Raw genomic sequence first — 15,614 nt, forward strand, 5'->3', positions numbered from 1 at the left:
ACCAGCTTTTAAAATAATAAAATAATATATTATAAATACTTATGTTCACATATTTTTTTTCAACATGAATATATTGATTTTTTATTTTCCTATTAATGATTTAAATGATTTTTAGGTTATTTGATAATATTTTTCTTCATGTCATCGTTCTTTTGGATGAACGTTGTATGTCTAGATATATGGTTTGCGTTTAGGTGAGTAATCAATTCTATTTCAAAAAAATAAGTTTATTTTGCTGCCATTATTTAGACATATATCAAATATATTTTTTAGTTTATATTTGCATGTAATATGTATGGTCATGTCATAAAACAATTTTCTTGTTTCATTTGTATTCAGTCTGCCTTATCCACTAACTTTATTCAGAAAACTGAAAAGTGTAAGAAAACAAAGAAGAATTTTTACTTATTTACTACATTTTAGCAATATATAATTTAAGAATATAGAAAATCATTAATTCATTCATGTATGTAAGTAAATTAGATACGTCAATGGAATGTTCTTAAATTAAGGTGGCCATATTCCTGGCCGAGAAATAGTGAAATTTCTGGCGTTTTTAGGTACTGAAATCTTTAAAAGTAAAACGTGTAGAACAAAAGTAAGCACAAAAATAAAATCCTTGATGTTTTGTTTATTCATTGTTACCATTTAAATTTACTCAAATAAAATAATAACTAAAAAAAAGCGTTTGGAAAACATGCGTTTGCTGTTATTCTAACCCCACATTTTAAAAATTATTTTCACGTATTTATAAATAAAAGTAAACAATTTTATATATAGGACTAAGCAAGTAAATGTTATAAGAATATTTACATGTGGAATTATATATAAAAAAGTTAGTATTTTCGTAGATTTCAGTACCTAAAACCGTGATGGTTTGATCGTTTTTTGCACCTGTTTATTCGTTATACTGCGGCGTCTTTGAAAATACTCGGGTGGCATGACGTAACATTCCTATTATTTGATAAGCTTTAGATTATTCAGTTATTAAATGTTTGAAATTATTTGTCTTTGCGGAAAACACTATTTAAAGAATATGGGGCCCTTAACCTATAAACCTACAGAATAGGTTTAAAAAGGGATCCTTACATTTGGAAACCTTTAATGCGTTTTTTTTTTTTTTCAGAGATATGAGTGACTTTAATGGTAGAAAACTTGCAGAGAGAAAAGGATTTTTAATGTATTTTGCCTATGCTGTAGGTGTTCCATCTTTGCACTTTCTAGTTATATTTTTAATAAATACATTCGGCGCCAGCGATTCTTTTTATTTCCCAGGAGTTGGATATGAGAAATGTTTCTTGAGAGGTAAAAAATATTCATGTATATTATTAATTTGTAACTGTTTTATTTGCAAATGGAATTAATTTTAATAGCAAACCAAACATAAACATGAAACTGAATTTATAATACATTTATCAAACTCTTGAAGTGTTACACTACATCCCTTAAAATAAAATTATTCCACCTAGGTATACCTTGATCAAATCAATAATAGACTAATCTAATGTATAATAATTATTACTACTCAACCATTTCCGCAGCATTACGAATTTTTTTAGCATATGTAATTTACTTAATCGATACATTATTTACCGTCATTTCAGATGGTTGTCCAAATTTGTTGTACTTCTACGGACCGATAGTGATTGTGGTTACTGTAAATGTCACATTATTCATTTTGACTGCTGTAAGGATCCAACGAGTTGTAAAGGAGACTTCCATACTGAGACAATACGATAGCAAACGACACTTTTATAAAGGTGATCAACAAAAGTAAGTGCTAATAATTTTTTATTATTTAATTCTAATAAAAATAAAAAACCTTTTCGTTTTTTAATGGTATCTCGCTTATTTTTAGAGATGCGCCCAAAAAACCGTACATGACTATGCTCGACAGGGAACGTTCTATCCAAATATGTAAAAATATACAGGGTGTTCCATATAAGAGAACAAAGTTAGCATTAGCGGCCATTTTGTTTGGACTTCATTTGTTTTTCAACTATCATTTTCGAAAAATTCATAAAAAATCGTGCAACTTTTGTATTTCATATTTTTTTATAACTCTTGAAGAAAAAAAGTTAAAGGGAAGGTCAAAATATAGTAAATCACCCTGTACCTACTTACTTTCCCTATTTTTGTAAACGAAATATTAACGTCGTTCGTTTCGAGCAAAACTTTCTCCAATCAGAAGCTATATCAATCCATTGCATTTCATTTTAGCTACCCTAATATTTTACACTGGCGTATAGTAGATCATCTTACTAACCAAAAACTTTTTAAGTATTACCGAGCATGTAAATAAGAAGACCAATAATTTGTATAGGTTCAACCTGTATGTGACAATGTTATTCGTCGTGGGTATTCATTGGATCATGGAAATAATAACGTGGGCAATTGACTGGTACGCGAAAAGTATTCCTTCGTATGTCTGGTATTTAACGGATTTCAGCAATATAATGTACACACTCATTTTCTTCATATTCTTCTTCAAGCAGAATATCTGGCGGTTCCTTAGGAAACGGTAAGGAAATTGCTTGTAATTGTCATGTTTAGTCAGTTTCTCTTTTCCCAAGATGTAAAATCAAGCATAAAACACAGAATACACGTCAAAAGAACTACGCACTCTACTTTTGAAGTAGAGAGTTATTGAATTAAATGAAGTTAGGTATTATATTAATCGTATATCAACTGTAATCAATACTATTACAATTGCGGGTGTTGGTTTTGTCGATATAATAAGAGGAATCACCCTTTGCGTGTTTGATTGCGTTTCAGGTATAACAAATTCATTGAAAAAAATCCCAAACAACTCGGTCCAGTAACTACTCCACCACAGAAACTGGCCTCAACGACCACCGTTGAAGTGAACTCAACAAAGGAAGAGGAGAGAAAAGAATGTTGCCTCAAAATTAAAATGTGTTTTACTCAGCGCTAATAAGGTGTAGTAGTCTTATTTAAATTTTCCATCTTGTTTTATCAGACATTCTCTAATGTTAAAACGAAAACAAGTAGAACACGTATTAATTTTGTACTCACAATCAAATAAACAATGAAATTAATTAACTCATTGTAAAATAAAGTTTTATATTGCCATAGTAATTTTTTAAGTTAAAGTTAAAAGTATAATTACTTTCTTGTGCTTATATTTTTCATATTAGCTTTAAGGGATTAGATTTATATCTGAAAGTTTTATCTTAACCTTTATTTAGTCTCACATCTTGGTAATATATTGTTACATTACTATGGCAATGGGAACTCCTTGTTTTAAATAAATCTGAATAAAACACATATTTGTTTCACTCGAAATCAATACATGCAGTATGAAGTAGTAAAAAAATTACTAGTTGGATTATATTTTAGTGTTAATTTTTATATAATTTGTACAAACCAGCTTTTAAATCGCATAAGAACGTGAACATACTGATAGTAGATAGTATGATGGCAATTCTATAGAGCAGCCATATTCAATCCTTTCGTGGGTTTGGGGTTTACACAATATTACGGGTTTTATAAACACCTTGGTTTATTTTTTCTTCTTAGTGCATTTTAGTAAAAACTTGTTTTTAAAAGACTTCTTTTACTTTTCATTTATTAATATTATCAATTATAAAGTCTAAACGTATTTAAAATTTTTATAAATGTAAATTGTGTTTGGAAAGTATATATGAAAACGAATTTTAAAAATATTTTAGCATCTTGTATACCAAAAAAAGTAAAGATGTTGAATGTAGCGGATATACCGATTACACTCGACTATCGTCCAAATCCAAACGTAAGATTCGCATTATGTTACAGTTACACTAGGGATTAGCTACTATAATTTCATAAACACTTTTTACCAAGTACTCACTCACTGCATTTGTAACATGTTCTGCTTTTTCAGTCATGGAAGTTAATCATGGGAATAGTTAGATCCCTGAATGTCGTATTTGACACATTTGACACATAATTTTAAAAGCTAAACTTTTATTTCACTCTTATTTGTCTATTTAACGTCTCCTTCAACTTTTCCTCAAAAGAGCAACCCACATAATCATGTAGTAAGAATACTAGATGTCGCGCTAATTTATGACGTCATTTAGTGTTATCGAGAATCGGAAAGATGAATGACAGGTACAGAACTGCCTGACAGTATAGTCTAGTATCTAGAAACAGCGAAATTCACTTTACTTGGAGGCTTCTGACATGCGCGTTTCTTTAGATTAGGTTCCGTCTCGTCAGCAAAGAAAGGAGGTGTAGACTAGAGGCAGGTCGCACTAAATGATGTCACAATGCGTTCTTTCTCACGTGACAAAATTCGAATTTTTACATAATTTTAAACGTCTATAATTAATTTGTAGAATTACAGAAATTATTTTTTATACCACTGTTAGTTGTCTGTTACAGACTACAAATTTATGCAATTCTAGAAATTTAATGTAGATGAAATATTAATGATTTGCGATTATTCTAATAATTATGCAACAAATCAGAAGGTTCGAAGGTTGATGTTTAATAACGCAGACATAATTATCCTTAACATTCCCAGATTTCTCGTATGACTTCTTAATAACTGTCAGCAATAAAATATGCATTACCTTGAATATTTATTTTCCTGAAAAGTGACGCAGTTTATACATTGTCGTGTGACAAAGTTATCTTTATTTTAGAGATATAGGTAGGTACATAATTCAAAACTTGTTCCTGGCAAACTAGAGTAGCAAACGATTCAAATATGAATGTAAAGTAAATTAAGTTATTTAGCTATTTTAAAATATATTCCAAGAAATAAATAGTAGCAATTTATACTAAGACACGAAAGGTTATCCCTGTGCCTTTAATTTTCCAGAATTGATGAAAAAAAATTAAGTTTCTCGGATATTTTTTTTTCAAATTTTTATATGCTCCCAGGGCATTCTAACTTGGTAAAAAAAAATTAGAGTATATTAAAACAACACACCAAATTTCATTAAAACTTGTTCTACGTTTTCGCAAAATAATTTAAATTGAAAATTTAAATTTTGACAAAAATTTTTAAATTTTCAGAATGTAGCCTCAAATAAAGCATCTAGATACTTGAAAATTTTTTCACATCGAAAAGACCGCTCAACCTTTCAAATGGCCACAGTAAATTTTTCAAATTTTCGCATTTTTTCTCTATTTTTAAATAATTATATTACATTTATCAATTTAAAATTTAGTTTTTTCAAAAATTATAATTTGAAAGTACTCGAAAAGATGCTTCTTTAAAAAATAAATTAAATTCCGTTTATTGGTTCTCGAGATATACCTAAGCGGTTACAATTTATCGGCATTTACCGTTAATTTATAAACAATTTAGCAATAGTGGCTTCGTTTTTCCGAGTTTTAAGCTGGAGAAAATTTTCATATCCATAAGTTATCGGTAACATAGATAAATCAGCGGAAAAAAATATTTTGCGAAAACTATAGAACTGATTTTAATTAAATTTAGTGTGTTGTTTTATTATACTATTATAGTTTTTTTTACCAAAATTAGGATGCCCTCGGAATAATTAAAATATTTTTAAAAAATTATCCAAAAAACTTTATTATTTTGCCTTTTTTTCATCAATTATTGCTATTTTGCAACATCGGTAATAAATTTAAACGTTTTTAACTGACAGTATATTATGCAAAATTCAATTCTAGAACTTTTTTTCCTTTTCAATATTCTTCCAAATTGCATAGGTTCCAAGATATAAGTAAAAACTCGGTATTTTTAAAAAATTTTTAAACATAGTTGCAATTTTGAAAACGTTCCGGACCTCGCACAGATCTAGGGATCTACACTTTTATTATGTGAGTTGTACTGAAGTTAATCCAGAAAAAAATTGGTTGCCCCCTCTCACATCCACAAAATCAAAACAGATCCGCCCTGGTCTGCGAAGGAAACTTCCATGTCACGTCGTTGTTTCTAGTTACACCGAAAGTACATTATTTACCAGCCATTTACATTTCTACAAGTAACAATTTCCCAGTTATTCGAAATTTGCAAAATGAATTAACTTTTTTGACGACGAATTAAAAAAATCACCCGTTATAATTAAGTACTTACAAAAGTTATTATTGAAGCGTTTAGGAGAGACTGAAATTTGAGCTGGGTGACTCAGTGCAGAAGCATACATAAACAGTTAGATTATAAGAATTCAAACTATGTTTTATCGCATCTGCAAGTATAAATACATATTATGCAGATTCTCTTATATTTTCCAAGTATACTTATGCTGATGACATGCGCGAGCAAATTTCAATCTAGCCTGTATCCAACTTAGTAGTAACTGTCGTTTCAACTTCGTCAGCTCTCGGTAGCGCCCGTCCGATACGCAGATTAGTTATCTGAATTCTTGTATATGTGGATTCCCAATCTTTAAAAGTTAATTTTTTCGCAACAATCCGGAAATCCATTGTCTGTATTTTGTAGAATCGCATATGTATCACATTTATGATTCAGTAAGTCTGAGGGTTCGGTGTTGTAACGTTATAACAGTACTTTACATTTTCTGGTGGTACATGCCGATGGGGTAAATAAATAAAATCGGTAGTAAAAATATCCATCTAACTTATAAACAACCGTAAACAGTTCTTGAAAAACCCGTATTCTTTTTTTCATGTGACCTTTCCGTGCAGCAGCCGAAGACCAGTTTGTGATATTCGGATCCACTTATATGAATATTTTATTATTTAATACCAGCATCATGGTTACAATAGAGCTGTAAATATGAAAGTACTGTTAGCGTTGAGTTTTGCGGTTTTAAATATCGCGAGTGATAATAGTGCTGCGGAAGACGTAATAGACCTGTGCAGTAATTTTTCCAACTATGAAAGTTACACGAAGAACATCACACAAAACTGTGGCTGTGAAAAAACGAGACCTTGCATCAGGAAGTGCTGCCAGAAAGGTTTTTATTTACAACACTACGAAGATGCGTTCGAAAACGTGTTCGAGAGCGTTTGTATCAAGAAGGAATCTCATTCTTTCAACGTGCCCATATGTAGCAGACGCGAAAATATTTATAATTTGACCGTAGAGGATAATTTCATGATTGGTATGCTGGACTGTAAGAACGACGATTGGCAGTATTTCAAAATAAACAACAGTGACATAACAGAAAGGGTATATATACAGGAGAATGGCAGTTTGTATTATCCTGCTTCCCGATATAAAATCTATGACAGCAGCAGGTATTGTGTTGATGAGGAGGATGGTCTGACGGTTTTTTTGTGTTACACGAACACAAAACCGAGCGTATATGTCTCGAGAATAGTTAACTCTGTAGGTAATAACTTTCAACTCTTTTTTTCAAAAAGTTATTGACAATATAACAAATCACATATAGGGTATTGGTTGATACATCACAAAATAACAACGAAACGATAAAAATAAATAAGCTTCAGTCTAATAAGAATTAGATAAATCTAATATGAAAATCATTTTAATCTCCTAAATATTTTGATAGACCGGTATTTCTCTGTACTCAATGTGAGACATTTGTCTAATTTTTGTAAATTTATAGAAACCATATTTAATTGACCTTTTTGTCTCAGAAGATTAGATGCCAATCAGATACCATGCTGAAATCTATCAATTCAAAGTACTTGCACATGCACAGGAATTTACTTTAATTATTTAGATTTTTCAAATATTTTCCCATTTTAACATACGCAACCAATTCCGTTGAATAACACATCACTTCTTTTACAAGAATCACTGTATGACGTATCAGAATGGAACAATACAGAATTTAGTGGAACAGCAGATAAAAATGTTAGATATCGATATAAGTTTTAAATAATAAGATATTAAGTTTTAAAGAAATTTAAACTATGTTTCATCTTATGATCAAATGATACTCAATTTTAGATACATTTACCAGTATGTTCAGATTTTTGTTATTGAATGACTATAAAGAACTTCAAGCAGAAAATGTCTGTTAATATATAAATATAAATTACAATGAAATATTCTGCATGCAGTATTTAACAGTGATTCAAAATCGATATAATAAGCTGTTGAATTTTATACTAGTTTGAAAGAAACATAAAATTGTATTTAATCCTAAAGAAATAAATATAGACTAGTTTAATTCCATCTAATAACTAAAACTAGATTCTCTGTTTATTTTCGGAAATATCAATAGTATTTTTTTTTGGAAGATAACATTAGCAGGCCCCTAAATCTAGATACGAAAATATATCTAGGCAATATTAGAATACATATTCAATCTTCCAAATAAATTTTTCGCAAGATATTTGTTTTTGTTATATCTGATGCATGATGGACGAGTAATTTATTTCGTTTCTAACAATGTAATATTTTAGGTATGATAATATCGATGCCATTCCTCGTCCTTACGTTCTTAGTTTTTGCTATGGTGCCAAATGCCAGTGTCCATCGAAAAGTGATAATGTTCTACTCTTTGAGTTTATTTTTGGCTTACGTGTTCCTAGTTATAGTCCAACTATACCCGGGCTATATCGAGCCTGTTCCATGCCAAACTATAGGTGAGTACAAGAACAATTGCTTGTATGTTACTTCCAAATTTTCTAGGTATTACCCTTATTATCATGAATTCTCTAAATGTCGAAGATCGGAAAAAAATAACACTTTTATTCTCGTAGTTCTAATATACGCTGCGTTCAGATGATGAAACAACAATAGCAGCAACATAATACCTATACATACTCCTATATAATCCTATGATAATTAGAATAAAGATATATTCTTTTCCTTAATTTTATCAAGATGAAGGAATATGCTGTTTGGTATACTCTAGGAACTTTTGACTAAACTGGAATAAATCGAAATGTTATTGAGATTACTGAGAACCTTTCTTCCAATTTGTTAACTTGAATTATAATTACTGTTTTCAGAAAGTAATTTACCAAAACTTCATAATCATTTTAGGCTACTCCATCATATTCTTCTTCATGGCTTCAATCTTTTGGATGAACATTATGTGTTTCGATACATGGTTTGCCTTTGGGTAAGTCAGCTGCCAAAATTTTTTGTTAGAAAGTCAACAGTTACATTTTGTTTTAGGGGTTTAGCAAATTTTACCAGAGAAACGAAATCGGAGAGGAGACGTTTCATAATTTATTTTATATACGCCTGGGGATTACCCCTTATTCACGTATTTTTGGTTTTTATATTTAACACGTTTGGTGACCCGAATTCGCCGTACTATCCGGGAGTTGGAAGAAGTAAATGTTTCTTGGAAGGTGGGACAATTGAAGTAAAGTCTATTTTAGGAACTATAGTATATTAATGCTTTCAGATGGTCTACGATCAACTTTTGCGTATTTTTATGGGCCAATAACAGTTATTATAGGCCTGAACATTATTTTGTTTATATTGACAGCTATAAAGATACATAAAATAAAAAAAGACACGATAGGTTTTCAACATTGTACAAAAAGGAGCTCGTATGAATACGACAAACAAAAGTAAGTTAGGTTAGTATGTAATGAAACTGTTTATTACATTTTTTTTATAGGTTCCACTTATATTTGAAACTACTTTTGGCAATGGGTATTAACTGGAGCTTGGAGATCGTATCGTGGGCAGTAGAAATGAGACAAGCAGAAAGAGATCCGCATGCTGACACTTTCTTCATTTGGTACATATCCGACTTTTGCAATGCCATTTATGGTCTTATAATATTTTTAATATTCGTCTATAGGAAGGAAGTATGGAGGTCATTCAAGAAGAGGTAAACAGAATAACGTTTAAAAAATTATTGTAGTGTCTACCAAAAAGTTGGTAACACATGAAAAAAATTTAGATTTTATTAATTATTATTATTATTATTTACATTTCCAAGACTTTGATATTTGATAGTTTATAAATTAATAGCTGACTTTAATTGACATAGCTGATAATCATGTATTATCGCAAGTTTAAGTGAGTGTAAATGTGGATTAAAGTTGTACTACTTGTACTATACAATAACAATCAAAAGTGATTTTGATTGTTTGAAGCAAAGACTTTATAACTATGAAAATTTGATTAAATCGGAAATGTATTTTAACTGTTCTGATGCAAAAAAGATTGATACATTTCACAGCAATCGAGCAGCATAATTTACTAGCGCAACTTCAATCGACTTTTTCTCAGCTTCCCGAAACAGATATCGACTAGACTAAAAGTTTTTCGAATTTTCATGCAAACTTCCGGAAATGTTGGAAATTTAAAAGGTTATGATGGAAAACACTTACGAGCCCAATATTAATTGAACTTTTGTCAGCACCATTAACTTTTTTGTTAACACCTCTCTTATAACGTATATATTCATACGAATCTTTTTTTTTTTATTTTGACGAGTATTACCGTATCTGTCAATCTGTGGCAATCATTTAAAATAATCACTTAAAAAATGTATCAACTGCAACAAAAAAAGATATTAACTGAAGTCTATTGAACAGCGAAAAAAATATAAAAATAGAAATGCTATAAGGTAATATAAAAACTACATGTGTAAAGGTAAATTGGTAGGTATTTAACGACAGTCTGTTGATTTTTATAGTTTATTTCTAGTCTTTTATTTTTATGCAAATTTGGTAGCCAATTTACATATTTTCTCCACTGTGGTATATATAAATATGTAATTATGTGGTAAAAATAAGTAAACAGGTTAGTCTTCCCTGTCGAATATACAGAAAATTGAGATTTGTATTACTTTTATATTTATAATACTTAAATTAGCAAAATAACTATGCTGTTTTCCTAATATTTTTATTTGTTCGTATTCAAACAACAATTGTATTATCAATTACAAATCCAAATCAATTAGGGACTAATTTAATTTAGATGTTTTTTTTTAATATTGGTTTATTCCCCAGTAATGGCACTGAGACAGACATTTTTATTTCTGTTTTCAGTATATACTCTATTGAGAAAAGTACAAAAGAAATACGTAGTTAAATAAAGCACAACAAAGTATGTCAAAAATTGAGATCTCAGGTAAATATAATACAGTTGTATTATACATAAACTATTATTAATTTTAATATTTATGCCTAATTATACTACAAAATAGAGCCCTCTATTGACAGTTTCCCGAGGTTAAACACAAAGTACAAAAGAAATACGTAGTTAAATAAAGCACAACAAAGTATGTCAAAAATTTAAAGGAAAGAGTAAAACAGTAAAATTTAATGCTTTCTTGCTATGAAATAAAATTTTCAAACTTCGAAAAATTGATTTCAGATATTGAACAATAGTTAGAAAAATAATAAAAACAGAACCTGCAATTTCTAATGTCAAAAAGTATTGGTAAAGTTTGTTCTTTAAATACGTACCTGCAGAAATATAATACGTTATACTTTTATACTATTGGAAGAAGTATTATTCCTCTTGTTTTATATTAATAGTTAACGTCTCCTGTATAGATGTACCAAATACCATTTGTTATGAATCCTATGGTCTCCTGGTATCTAACAAAGTAAATTAAATCCTATAAATTATAAATATATTTATTTGTTTGTGCAGGGTAGTTATATTGGCAGCCCCTTGCTGTAACAAATCTTACGAAGTGGAAAAACTGAAAAAATCCCAAGAAGATGGTACTACATCTGTAACTGACGGCAGGGACATATATTTTTAAAAATCATATTTATAATATAATTTACATCGCCTAATATATAAGTATTGATATTTATAATGATATGATTTATATATATCTTAGTTATAGAATAAAATTCCATAGAATTAAATATACCTGATTTGTCTAATAAATGGAGAAGTCATATACCTTCCTATTTTTTACAGTCAACAAGGGACTTACTGCAAAAAAATGATAAGTATGCGTTAAGTTATAAATAGGAGAAGTGTTAATGTGCACATTTTATGCGTATCCAAAAAGGTGTCGTCCTTTGCTAAATTGAACGTTCCAATTCGAGGCATCCATAAGATGTATTTCTGTTCACTCAAATCCTTAGATACCCATAAATTAAAAAAAAAAGTAAAGGAATGTCCCACTTACTTTTTTGTAGATTATATTTTAAAGAGGTTAAACATGTTAAATTTCAAGTGTAATAGGAAAATATTTTAAACAATTAACCTGGTTAATATTTCAAAATAATATCGGTTGAAACGCGCAAATCAGAAAAAGGGTATATAATGTAAAATGAGATCCGTTATTTGCCACTGCGCATCCTACCCTCAGAGCTTAAATGAATTTGGTTTAGCAGTGACATGGATTTTTTTAAATTGAAATCAGAAGAATCTCTGCTTCATGTCTGTTTTGTAGACAATTCATAGAAAAATATACAACGGCTAATCTCATCCATTTTAAATGTTGATTGTTCCATTAAGTAAGATTAACTGAGATCTCAGGTAAACAAAACAGTTGTATTATGCATTAACAAATATTAATTTTAAAATTGCCAGTTACGTTACATAATGAGAGACATCTATGGACTGTTTCTTGAGATTAAACAAATATAGTTCCACTCTCGGAAAATAGATGCCTCAGGTGTCAGCATTTTAACACTGCCAATATTTTATCAAGAAAATAAAATACTGAGACCTCAGGTAAATATAACACGGCTGTTCTATACATTAATTATTATTCATTTAAATATTGCCGAGTATTTACTTTACAAAATGAGAACCCTCTATTGACAGTATGCTGAGGTTAAACATATAGTTCGACGCTAGTAAAATAGATGGCACAGGTGGTCGTATTTTAGCATTGCTAATGTCGAGAAAGAGAAATACTGAGATGTTAGGTAAATATCTTTTCTCTGTTTTATGGTAAATACAATACAGCTGTTTTATACAGAGAGAACTAAAATGATTGAACGAAATATTATTAATTTTAATATTTTCGCCTAATTACACTACAAATCGAGCCCTCTATTGACAGTTTCCTGAGATAAAACACATAGTTCTACAATAGGAAACTAGATGGCACTAGCGGCAGCATTTTAGTATATATCTGAAGACTTTACATTTTATCATTACCAATATTTATCTCAGGTAAATATAACATTGTTATACATTAATTAGTATTAATTTTCAAATTGCTGTCTATTTACTTACGAGTCCTCTATTAACAGTGACTTTAGGTTAAGTTTAGTTCGTCTCTAGGAAAATAGATGGCTCTGACGGCTGCATTCTTAAATTGCCAATATTTTATCCAGAAAAAGAAATACTGAGATCGCAGGTAAATATAATACAGTTGTATTATACATTAATTATTAATGATTTTAATATTGCTCAGTATTTACGTTACAAAATGAGAGTCCTCTATTGACAGTTTGCTGAGGTTGAACATACAGTTCGACACCAGGAACATGGACGGCTCAGGCGGCCGTATTTTAACATTGTTAATATCGAAAACAAAAAATACTGAGACTTTAGGTAAATATAACACAGCTGTTTTATACATTAAATATTGTTTAATTTTAATATTTCTACCTAATTACACTACAAATCGAGCCCTCTATTGACAGTTTCCTGAGATGAAACTCGTAGTTTGACTCTAGGGTAGTAGATGGCTCTGATGGCTCATTTTAGCTCTACCGATTTTTATTAAGAAATGGAAATACCGTGATCTCATTAATTATTATTAATTTTAATTTTGACGCCTACTTACTACAAGAGAGACCTCTATTGACAGCGTACTTAAGTTGCACATAGTTTGTCTCTAGGACAGTAGATGGCTCTGGCGGCTGCACTTTTGAATTGCCGATATTTTATCGAGAAAAAGAAATATTGTGATCTCAGATAAATATAATACAGTTGTATTATACATAAATAATTATTAATTTTAATATTTACGCCTAATTGTACTACAAAATAGAGCCCTCTATTGACAGTTTCCCGAGGTTAAACACATAGTTCTGCTTTAGGAAAGTAGATGGCTCCAGCGAAGGTATTTATATTCTAAGATTTTAGTATATATCTAGTTACTTTACATTTTAGCATTACCTATATTTAATCGAGAAAGAACAATAAAGAGATCTCAGGTAAATATAACATTGTTATACATTAATTAGTATTAATTTTCAAATTGCTGTCTATTTACTTACGAGTCCTCTATTAACAGTGACTTTAGGTTAAGTTTAGTTCGTCTCTAGGAAAATAGATGGCTCTGACGGCTGCATTCTTAAATTGCCAATATTTTATCCAGAAAAAGAAATACTGAGATCGCAGGTAAATATAATACAGTTGTATTATACATTAATTATTAATGATTTTAATATTGCTCAGTATTTACGTTACAAATTGAGAGTCCTCTATTGACAGTTTGCTGAGGTTAAACATACAGTTCGACACCAGGAACATATGGATGGCTCAGGCGGCTGTATGTTAGCTTTGTTAATATCGAGAATGAAAAATACTGAGACTATAGGTAAATATAACAGCTGTTTTATACATTAAATATTATTTAATTTTAATATTTCTACCTAATTACACTACAAATCGAGCCCTCTATTGATAGTTTGCTGAGATGAAACTCGTAGTTTGACTCTCAGGTAATAGATGGCTCTGATGGCTGATTTTAGCTCTACCGATTTTTATTAAGAAAGAGAAATACCGGGATCTCAGGTGTGTTTTGTACAACTGTATTATACGTTATTATTAATTTTATTTTTTTAGCCAGATTACACTACAAATCGAGCTCTCTATTGACACTTTCCCGGGGTTAAACACAGTGTTCTACTTTAGAACAGTAGATGGCTCCAGCGGGTGCATTTATATTCTTAGATTTAGTTATATCTAGTGTTAGTGACTTTACATTTTATCATTACCTATGGAGGAAGCAAAACACAGACACCTCAGCTTAATATAACGTTGTTATACATTAATTATTATTAATTTTAATTTTGACGCCTATTTACTACAAGAGAGCCCTCTATTGACGGTGTACTTAAGTTACACATAGTTTGTCTCTAGGACAGTAGATGGCTCTGGCGGCTGCACTTTTGAATTGCCGATATTTTATCGAGAAAAAGAAATATTGTGATCTCAGATAAATATAATACAGTTGTATTATACATAAATAATTATTAATTTTAATATTTACGCCTAATTATGCTACAAAATAGAGCCCTCTATTGACAGTTTCCCGAGGTTAAACACATAGTTCCGCTTTAGGAAAGCAGATGGCTCCAGCGAATGTATTTATATTCTAAGAATTTAGTACATATCTAGTCACTCTACATTTTAGCATTACCTATATTTAATCGAGAAAGAACAATAAAGAGATCTTAGGTAAATATAACATTGTTATACATTAATTATTATTTTGACGTCTATTTACTTACAACAGAGTCCTTTATGGACAGTGCCCTTAAGTTAAACACATAGTTTGTCTCTATGATAGTAAATGGCTCTGGCGGCTGCACTTTTGAATTGCCGATATTCTATCGTGAAAAAGAAATACTGAGATCGCAGGTAAATATAATACAGTTGTATTATACATTAATTATTATTAATATTAATATTTACGCCCAATTATATCACAAAATAGAGCCCTCTATTAACAGTTTCCCCGAGGATATGCATGTAGTTCCGCTATAGGATAATAGATGGCTCTGACGACCACAAAATTTAATATTGGCAAAATCTTAACCGAAAAAAATATCTATTTAATTTTTAATTTGAT

The 15,614-nt window shown here is 30.0% G+C and overlaps 1 protein-coding gene and 1 long non-coding RNA gene across 2 annotated transcripts in view; both read left to right on the top strand.

Annotated features, from left to right (window-relative positions):
- LOC108907922 overlaps positions 1-11,618 on the top strand; it is a 14,079-nt gene extending 2,461 nt beyond the window's left edge. The window contains exons 3-15 of the mRNA XM_018711760.1: positions 116-194; positions 1,127-1,305; positions 1,605-1,773; positions 2,324-2,521; positions 2,776-2,930; positions 3,693-3,772; positions 6,692-7,277; positions 8,320-8,502; positions 8,906-8,984; positions 9,041-9,219; positions 9,276-9,444; positions 9,495-9,710; positions 11,489-11,618. Coding sequence (XP_018567276.1) covers positions 116-194; positions 1,127-1,305; positions 1,605-1,773; positions 2,324-2,521; positions 2,776-2,930; positions 3,693-3,772; positions 6,692-7,277; positions 8,320-8,502; positions 8,906-8,984; positions 9,041-9,219; positions 9,276-9,444; positions 9,495-9,710; positions 11,489-11,603 — 2,387 coding nt within the window. The 3' untranslated portion in view covers positions 11,604-11,618. The remainder of the gene's footprint in view (positions 1-115; positions 195-1,126; positions 1,306-1,604; positions 1,774-2,323; positions 2,522-2,775; positions 2,931-3,692; positions 3,773-6,691; positions 7,278-8,319; positions 8,503-8,905; positions 8,985-9,040; positions 9,220-9,275; positions 9,445-9,494; positions 9,711-11,488) is intronic.
- A 3,524-nt stretch (positions 11,619-15,142) lies between these two features.
- On the top strand, positions 15,143-15,385 carry LOC108907944. Its single transcript, XR_001964345.1, has 2 exons — positions 15,143-15,220; positions 15,279-15,385. It is a non-coding gene; the product is annotated as an uncharacterized LOC108907944 (long non-coding RNA).
- The last annotated feature ends 229 nt before the right edge of the window (positions 15,386-15,614 follow it).

This window comes from Anoplophora glabripennis, unplaced genomic scaffold (genome assembly GCF_000390285.2).
Source record: "Anoplophora glabripennis isolate ALB-LARVAE unplaced genomic scaffold, Agla_2.0 scaffold78, whole genome shotgun sequence".
NCBI lineage: Eukaryota > Metazoa > Arthropoda > Insecta > Coleoptera > Cerambycidae > Anoplophora > Anoplophora glabripennis.